General features: G+C 47.1%; 1 protein-coding gene across 8 annotated transcripts in view; it reads left to right on the top strand.

Moving 5' to 3' along the window:
• The first annotated feature begins 1,008 nt into the window (after positions 1-1,008).
• The window catches only part of SCNN1A (sodium channel epithelial 1 subunit alpha), a 28,889-nt gene continuing 20,405 nt past the window's right edge, over positions 1,009-9,492 (top strand). For 2 of the 8 annotated variants that reach the window (XM_048504642.1, XM_048504635.1), the window contains exons 1-2: positions 1,010-1,243; positions 3,995-4,119. In XM_048504642.1, coding sequence (XP_048360599.1) covers positions 4,029-4,119 — 91 coding nt within the window. In that variant the 5' untranslated portion in view covers positions 1,010-1,243; positions 3,995-4,028. Of the gene's footprint in view, positions 1,377-3,994; positions 4,157-9,492 lie in introns of all 8 variants that reach the window. The other 6 variants (XR_007245150.1, XM_048504639.1, XM_048504637.1 and 3 more) reach the window with 6 other exon arrangements.

Here is a 9,492-nt window from a genome sequence, read left to right as displayed (position 1 = left end):
CCAGCCATGCCCCCATAGTGCCCTGCCCAGCCCCATTGGCGCTACGCCGCAGTTTGAATCCCACCACCATCGGAACCTGTTACTAAAATTTTTGGATCCCACCACTGCACGTAGCCCAAAAAACCCACAACAGCCAGTTGGTCCCAGCTGTGAAAACCTTCAGTAATACAGAGATGGGATCCTCACACACACATTTCAAGAGGCAGCCCAGTTACCCTGTCAAAATTCAGACAGACACAGGAGAGAAGGACTGGCATGTCAGATCAGGGCTGAAGATCCCCTGGAATTGCAGCTGGTCTCCAGACTCCAGAGAGAGAAAAAGGCTGTTTTGGAGGGTGAAATCTGTGCCCCACTGAGATCTAGGGTTGCCATCCTCCAGACAGGAACCAGAGATCCCCCAGAATTACACCTGATATCCAGACTACACAGAGTGTTTTGTTTTGTTTTGTTTTTGTTTATTCAAAATATTGATTTTACTTCCCTGGAGAAAATGGCTGCTTTGGAAGGTGGACTGTATGCCATTAGGCCTTACCAAGTTCCATCCCATCCCCAAGCTCCACCCCCAAATCTCCAGGAATTCCTGAACCTGGAGTTGGCAACCCTCCCCAAGCCCTGCTGTCCCCAGGGTCCACCCTGAAGTCTCCAGGAATTTTCCATCCCTCTATCTGGGAGCAAGGGAAGCAGCAAGTGATGCCATGGGCAGGATGCAAAATGAGGACTCAAGCCATAAAAGTAGCCCCTGTAGTTCAATAACATAAAACCCCCTTTCCAACTTCAGCCAGGCAGTCTCTCAGTGCAGAGACAAAGCTTAGTTCTCTCTCCTGCCACTTCTCTCCCTCTCTCCCTTCTCTTTTCCACCTTTCCCAATTTTTTGTTCCTCTCCCCAATGATTATCTAGTGAATTGAGTCACCGCCACTGTTGCTGCTGCTGCTGCTGCTGAAGAGACTTTCCTTTCATCCCAGCCCCCCGCCTGGGCGGGGAGGGCAGGCAGGGCCAGAGCAAGACAGGTTGCTAGATTGATCTGGAAAGGAACCAGTTTAATCCTCACCCTCAGGAAAAGGGAGTCAGTTGCCAGCAAGGCAGAGAGAGCCTTCTGAGATCAAAAGAGAGAAGACCTGAGCAGGAGGGGAGACACCCCCCCTTCCCCACTGCTGGGGGAACAGCCCACCCAGGGATCAGGAAGGGCTTTCCTGAATACAAAAGACAGCGGGAGAAGATTCACCCAAAGGCAAGATGCAAGAGGTTGGTCTCTAGTAGCTCTTGTGCCGCTTTTAAGCACCATGTTTCAAAGAGGTTGAGTAAGAGGAGGTGGGGGCTGAAGACGGAAGAGATTCATGTGGGTCTGCAGAAGCAAGAAGATCAGGTAAGTGAACAGGTAAGGACTGAATAAATTTGATGGGTATTCCAAATCTTGCTGGGAAAGAGGGTTTATGAACTGTGCTCCAGTGCTTTCAAAAGCAGCCTGACAGGCAGGTATTGAGCAGGTGAAGCATCCTTTCCCCATCTCCATGCAAAGAAATGCTTCACTTGCGAAAAAACTGCTTCATCTGCAAAAAACTGGGCAGGTAGTTATTGACCAGGTAGTTTTGGGCAGGTATTGAGCAGGTGAAGCATCTTTTCCTTACCTCCATGTCAGGAAATGCTTCACCTCCAAAAAACTGGGCAGGTAGCAGTTCATCAGGTGAAGCATTTCCCCTCACCATTCCAAGAAATGCTTCACCTGCAAAAAAAAACCCTGGGTAGGTAGCTATTCATCAGGTGAAGCATCCTTTCCTCACCTCTATGCCAAGAAATGTTTCACCTCCAAAAAAACTGGGCTTATCAGATGGCTCTTGAGTAGCACAAGGGTAACAGTACTAGATTGTTTAAAGCAAGCAGCCTGCTGGAAGACCAGATGTGTTCTGCCTCATTTTCTTAGCCCATGCTGGGAACCTGCCCCCTTTAGCAAAATGTTTGAGTCCCCCATTTCCTGGGACCTATTCAGATGATGAGGTCACACACCAACCACCTGCACCTGTCCCTCTCTGTTGCAAGGCACAGCTCCTGCTTTAGAAACGATGGGACGTAGGTTACTGTAGGACAGAATGTCTTGCTTCTCCATCCCCTGCACCCCTCCCCTGGTCACATTGTTTGCCCAGCCTCTCCTCTTGCGGTTGACACTCTACCTTGTGCCTCCAGAGAGTGTTTGCCTCCAAGCAGAGATTGCTAGCTTTGAAACAGATACAGTTCTGTGTGTTTCGTTGCAGCGACGCCATCGCCCTCCACCATGATTTTGACTGGGGGGAAACAGAACTGATGGATGTAGTGCTGAGCGATACATCCTTAAGGGGGAATGGCGAGTGGATTTCCAGGGAAACTTCCCAGCAGGCTTCTGTCCTGTAGCATCGTTGGTATCCAGGAGCAGACTAAGCCGAGTAATGCTTGGCTCCAATCCAACTAACAGCATCAATGATGGGCACACTCTTGCTCCTGGCCGTGTGTTGTAGTGCAGGGTGAGGCAACAAGCAAGTTTACCTTCCTCATCAATGCTGCTGGCCAGGCCAGAGTCAAGCACCCTTGCTCTTGGGCCATTTTAATGTTCTGATCCACCCTTGTGAAAAGGTGTGTTGAAACCCACCTGTCAAGTTCTGGAGCAGGCCATCTGAAGCAGAGGAGAGAAGGGCAAGCCCATAACTCTTCCCTTGCCCCAGTTTTTCCACATCAGCCAACTCGAGGTTGCCAGACTCCTGAAGATTTGAAAGACAGGTGCCTGGGGAGGGCAGAGTTTTGGGAGGGACATGATGCCAAAGTGTCCAGCCTCTAAAGGAGAAGAGTTCATATCATAATGTATTATTTAAGTGGTCATTTAGACCAAAACGGAGTTATTAACGTTATACATATAACATGGTACATAAGGTCTAAACCAGAAAAAAATCTTAAAACGCAAATCAGCATTTTATAGGAAATCCTGATTTAAAAGGTCCACAAAAAGTATTATAGAAATTGGTTGTGGTGGGTTTTCCGGGCTGTGTGGCTGTGGTCTGGTAGATCTTGTTCCTAATGTTTCACCTGCATCTGTGGCTGGCATCTTCAGAGGTGTATCACAGAGAGAAGTGTGTTATGTGTGTTACACACTGTGTCCGGTGACTGGCACAGTGTGTAACACACCTCTCTCTGATACACCTCTGAAGATGCCAGCCACAGATGCAGGTGAAACATTAGGAACAAGATCTACCAGACCACAGCCACACAGCCCAGAAAACCCACAACAATCAGTTGAATTTGGCCGTGAAAGCCTTCAACAATATATTATAGAAATGTTGGTTTGTGTCACCCTGCTGTACTGTTATGCATTCTAATTTCAGCTGCACAAGAAGAGTCTGTCTTTATATCCCACTTTTCTCGAAGTGGCTTAAAATCACCTTCTCCTCCCCACAACAGGCACCTTGTGAAGTAGGTGGAGCTGAGAGAGTTAGGAGAAAACTGTGACTGGTCCAAGGTCACCCAGCAGACTGCATGTGTAGAAATGGGTAATCCGATTTGGTTCTCCAAATTAGAGCTCACCACTTATGTGGAGAAGCAAGGAATCAAACCCAGTTCTCCAGATGAGAGTCTGCCGCTCTTAACCCCTGTACCACGCTGGCTCTCATTTCCTTCAGGGGAAATGCTCTATGTGGTCTGGAGATCTGTCGCAATTCCGGGAGGTCTCCAGTCCTGCCTGCAGATTAACAGTCCTAGATTCAAACTTGTGCAGTAGATGAAAAACTGTCCTAGGGTGGCAGGGAGAGAAGCCAGGATTTTTAAAACAGGATTGGGCAAAATAAAGGAGAAGCTCTAGGTCTGGGGGTTGTTTGTTTACCTGGGGCACATAACCCATTCAAAGCTGGGCACTTTTTCAAATCCCATTGAGTTCCATGGGAGCGTTAACCACATGTTTAAGTTTCTCCGATTGCAAGAGCCTAGATCTGGCTGGATTGCACCTTCTTTTGTTCTTTTTTTTTTTGTTCTTTTCAGCTGGAGCACAAGTTTTGAATGAACAAATAACTGGATGAGTTTACGTTTATGTGGGAGAAGAAGACAAAGGCAGGGGCATTTCTGGTCCTCACGCTTCATTAGGCAACTGTTAAGTAGATTCCCAGGTACATCTGAAGGAGCACTCTTTTTCTCATGGCAAAGGTGAGGGCTTCTTTAGCATAATCAGAGTGGAACCTGGATGTTAAAGATTCTATATCTCATCCAAGGATACTCCGAGTTGTTTTGCTGTGCCTCCTTCAAGGACGTTCTCCCCAATATGACTAGAGATCAGCTAATAATTGCTGATCCATAACTCTAAACAACCTTGGATGGCATGGTTGGACACAGGCTTGGCAGGTGTCCTACTATAATGGTCCACCTGCCAAACCACACTGTTTCTCACCAGCACCTGGAAAGCTGGTGGCAGAAAACAACTGCAAATAGGGGACTCATGCCAGCAAAAACTGGAAGTGACATCACTCACTAGCATGTTCCCAGTGGTTGCCAGCTGATTGCCAGCTGCTGCTTGGCCACTCTAGACAGAACTGTGAAGTTGCAACAGTGCATAACATCACCCAACAGTGCCAAAATCAACCCATTTTCTTCATCACCCATACTGAAATGTAAGATTGCCCACCCCAGCCTGGGAAATTCCTTGAGATTTGAAGGGGATGCCTGTCGAGGAGCAAGTTACCTGGAATCTATGGTATACTATGAAGTCCACCCCCTGAAGCTACCTTTTTCTCCAGGGAAACTGGTCTAGGTATCAGGCTAGTCTAGGTATCCAGGTAACTGGTTTTGGTAGTCTAGGTATCCAGGTAATCCCAGGAGAACACCAAACTCCACCTGGAGGTTGACAACCTTAAAGCCACAGAGTATTCCTTCATACAGAGCAGAGTATTCCTTCATACAGAGTATTCCTTTATACAGAGTATTCCTTCATACAGAGCAGCAGTGGTGTAGGAGGTTAAGAGCTCGTGTATCTAATCTGGAGGAACCGGGTTTGATTCCCAGCTCTGCCGCCTGAGCTGTGGAGGCTTATCTGGGGAATTCAGATTAGCCTGTACACTCCCAAACATGCCACCTGGGTGACCTTGGGCTAGTCACAGCTTCTCGGAGTTCTCTCAGCCCCCCCTACCTCACAGGGTGTTTGTTGTGAGGGGGGAAGGGCAAGGAGATTGTAAGCCCCTTTGAGTCTCCTGCAGGAGAGAAAGGGGGGATATAAATCCAAACTCTTCTTCTTCTCTTCTTCCTTCATACTGTGCTTGGCCAGGCTCAGTAGATATTTTCCTCTACTACTATTTGTTTATTTTTATTTTATTAAATTGGATATCCTGCCCTTTCCAGACTAATGCCAGTTTCATCCACTTTAGCACCCCTTGTTCTGAAGTGAACCAAGACACTCCAAATACACACCCTGGAGTGCTTCACTCTCTAAAGAACTCTAAAGAGCTTATTGGTGGTCCTGCCCTGAAAGATATCTGGCTGTCCTTGACCAGGGTCAGAGCTTTTTTGACTCTGGCCCTGACCTGGTGGAAGGCTGTCGAGCAAGACCCAGACCCTGCAGGACTTGTCACAGTTCTGCAGGACCTGCAAGATGGAGTTACGGTTGAGGGCAGCAACAGCATTCTAACACAGCTGACCACACTTTATTCTCCCCCTCTTATTTTAGAACTGGTTAGGGCACTATGGGATATATGTTTATTGTGTGGATCTGGTTGTCGTTTTGCAGTTCTGTTATGACTGTTCTTGCATGCTGCCTTGAGCCCATCAGGGGAAGGGCAGCCTAGACATCAACTTATAAATGAAATAACATAAATACTGTTCAAGAACCAGATGAGGGCTGTTTAGGGTTCCCAATCTCCAGGTGGGGTCCAGTGATCTCCCACAATTACACCTTATCTCCAGCCTAAAGAGATCAGTTCTCTTGGGGGAAATGGCTGCTTTTGAGGGCATTACATCCCCCAGCCCCCGCGTGGAGGTTGGCATCCTGTTCTGTGGTATTACAGCCTGCTAATGTCCCTCCGACCCACAAACCCCACTCTCCCCATGCTTCACCTCCAAATCTCTAGGAATTTCCCAACCCAAATTTGGCAACCCTGGGGCTCCTAGAAGCAATGGTATTAATTGTGTTGCCGGCCCTTCTATATTACTGGTGCAAAAAGATGTGCTGCCCTTCATGTCCAATGAAGTGTGCATAAGTCCTCCAACGAGAGACCTACTATGTAATTCTTTCACACGCTTACCGGCCACATCAGCAGGAAATTCCCCTGTGGCTGTGATCCAGATTTCTCCAGGGTGGGGAGGGACTAGTTCTGAATTACTAATCAAAGAAAGAACGGTTCATAGAAAACAATGGACTTTATTTGGCAAACATGTTGCAACGCACATTGTTTGTTCGGGGTTCTATTCTCATGTTTAGGGTTGCCAGCTCCAGATGGGAACATTCCTGGAGATTTGGGGTTGGGGCCTGAGGAGGGCATGGTTTGGGGAGGGGAGGGGTCTCAGTGAGATAATGCCAGAGAGTCCACCTCCAGGGCATCCGTTTTCTTCAGAAGAACTGATCTCTGTCATCTGGACCTCAGTTGTAATTCTGGGAGGTCTCCAGGTTCTACCCATTCATGCTCCTGTAACCCTCTTAACATGTTGGCCTCCATCCTGGATCTGGGTTTCTTGCCAGAGTTGTACACACTGTATGGTTGTAGTCATTCTGCAGTTAACAGGGAAATACTACATAGAAGTACCAGATAATATTAATGCAACTTATAATTAACATTGTAACTAATGGTTACTAACATATCTGAGGTATTGGACTGGGCTGTTAGAAACTAGCTTGTATCTTGCCACATTTCCTATAAATCTGTTACCCTAAAATTGATGCATTATTTTCCTCATTTCTCTTACAATGTGTATAACATGAATAATGCCAAGCTTAGAATTGTACCTCCCTAGCTCCTAATCATAACATATGTTTTGTTACAAGGAATTCCTGGGGCTAAATGAACCCTCTTCCCAGGTCTTGTGTGTCCCTCCTGTCGATTTGTAACTCTCCAACAGAACTACGTAGAGCCTGTAGTTCTACTAATCAGTGCAATGACATCAGGGCAGCTGTCTGTTTGTGTGTGTGTGTGCGTGCGTGCGTGTGTGTGTGTGTGTGTGTGTGTTTGTTTGTTTGTTCGTTCGTTCGTTCGTTCATTCGTTTGTTTGTTTATTTGTATCCCGCCCTTCCCAAGAAGGGCTCAGGGCAACACAACAATACATTTAACACAGATAAAACAGCCAGTAAAATAATGGTTAAAAATATTTAAAAACAACCACAAATGGCAAAAACCCCCCCCCCCCCCCCCCCCATGGGAGGCCAATGTTAGCACTGATTAGGCCGGCTGGCTAGATGGAAATGCCTGGCGGAAAAGCAGAGTTCAGATCAAACCTTTCCAAACTAGAAATAAAACATTTTTTGAACCAAAGGGGGAAAAAACAATGCTGAATTCCATGGAGGAAGCATTTTATTTCCTGCCTGAAAACATTTCAAAAGGATTGTGCAGAAAGGATCGGTGTTTTTATCCCTCATTTTACGAGGTGCCAGGATGACTGGTGTTGGGTTTCTATTGTATGTTTTTGTTTAAATTCTGCAAGCCACCCCAGGCCCATGTGGACAGGCAGCATAGAAATGGGCACCCCCTTCAAGTGGCACCTGGGGCACGTGTCCAGGCTACCATACCCTAGATATGCCACTGCTGCTGCCCTATAGGAATGCACTTTTATTCAGGCCCCTGGCCCCATTTGTTTTGTTAGTTATATTCCATCTTTCTACTCTCTCATCCTTGATGCCTTTTTTTCTAATGTCTGGCCTCTTCCCATTCTACAGCAACACTTTCATTGACATCTGACTATGCTAAAGAACAGAGAGATTCAGATGAGAAGTGTGTGTGTGTGCATGCAAAATGCCATCAAGGTACAGGCGATTTATAGCCACCCCAACAAAGGGCTTTGAAGGCAAGTGAGAATGAGAGGTGGTTGGTCATTGCCTTCCTCTGCAGAGTATTTGGTGGTCTCCTATCCAAGTACTGACCCTGCTTAGCTTTCAAGATCTGATCATTTCATGCTGCACAGGCTGGAAACAGCCTAATTTACTGCTTCTCTCCTAGTGGTGATGATTACCCATTTTCTGTGCTGCTGACTTTGGGCTGTCAGACCGCAGGTGGGGGACCTGGAGATTTCCCAGAATTGTAACTGATCTCCAGGCAACAGAAGTCAGTTCTCCTGGAGAAAATACTGCTTTGGAAGGTGGACTTTATGGCATTATACCTGCTGAAGGAGCAGCAGTGGCGTAGTGGTTAAGAGCAGGTGTACCCTAATCTGGAGGAACCGGGTTTGATTCCCCGCTCTGCCGCCTGAACTGTGGAGGCTTATCTGGGGAGTTCAGATTAGCCTGTGCACTGCCACACACACCAGCTGGGTGACCTTGGGCTAGTCACAGTTCTTCTGAGCTCTCTCAGCCCCACCTACATCACAGGGTGTTTGTTGGGGGGGGGGGCAAGGAGATTGTAAGCCCCTTTGAGTCTCCTGCAGGAGAGAAAGGGGGATATAAATCCTCCTCCTCCTCCTCCTCCTCCTCCTTTTCTTCTTTTTCTTCTTTTTCTTCTTTTTCTTCTTTTTCTTCTTCTTGAAGTCCCTCCTCTCCCCAAATCCCAGCCTCCTTAGGCTGTGCCATCAAATCTCCAGGAATTTCCTAAACCTAAAGCTGGCAACCCTCCACTGACCTGGATTAACCAAGTGATGTGATTTTTCACCATCTTCAGAGTCCCTCCTGCAGGGCTGACCCAAAGGCTAAAGATTCTACTAGTTTGTGTTGTAGGGCTGCTAATCTCCAGGAGGAATCTGATGATCTCCCAGAATTCCAACTAATTTCCAGACAAGAGAAATCACTCCATCTACAGAAGGTGACTGCTTTAGAGGGTGGACTCTATGGGACTGTACCCTGCTGAAGTCCCTCCCCTTCTAAACTCCAACCTCAATTCCAAATCTCCAGGAATTTCCCAACCTACAGCTGGCAGCCCTATCGTATTACCCCTTAAAGGTGGTGGATATTTTTGACCGTCACACCTACTGTGTTTGACCACAGCGATCAGATGAGGGCCAATCACTGAACAAATTGAACACTCACTGAACCGGTTCATGTCAGGATTTTTGCAATACTGTGCAGGCACAAAATGCTGCAGATCGAAAGAGATTGGCAGCTGTTAATGTTGCTAGGAACAGCTTCAAGGAACCATGAATGGTAGGATGCTTTTAAACGCAGACTTTGTTTATGACTAATTTCTATGATTGGTGACCAATTTAACTGACTTTTGGAAACACTACCTGCTGAACTCAGCATCAGCACGGGGCGGGGGCGGGGGCAGGGGCGGGAGGGAGATAGAATGTCCCTCAGCTGTGTGACAGCACACTTGCAATAAAAGTCAATTGTGCTGTTCTGTTTGGAAGAAATTTGAGGA

Source organism: Sphaerodactylus townsendi, linkage group LG07, assembly GCF_021028975.2.
Source record: "Sphaerodactylus townsendi isolate TG3544 linkage group LG07, MPM_Stown_v2.3, whole genome shotgun sequence".
Taxonomy (NCBI): domain Eukaryota; kingdom Metazoa; phylum Chordata; class Lepidosauria; order Squamata; family Sphaerodactylidae; genus Sphaerodactylus; species Sphaerodactylus townsendi.
The sequence above is the reverse complement of the archived record's forward strand: the minus strand, read 5'-3'. Positions and strand labels throughout refer to the sequence as shown.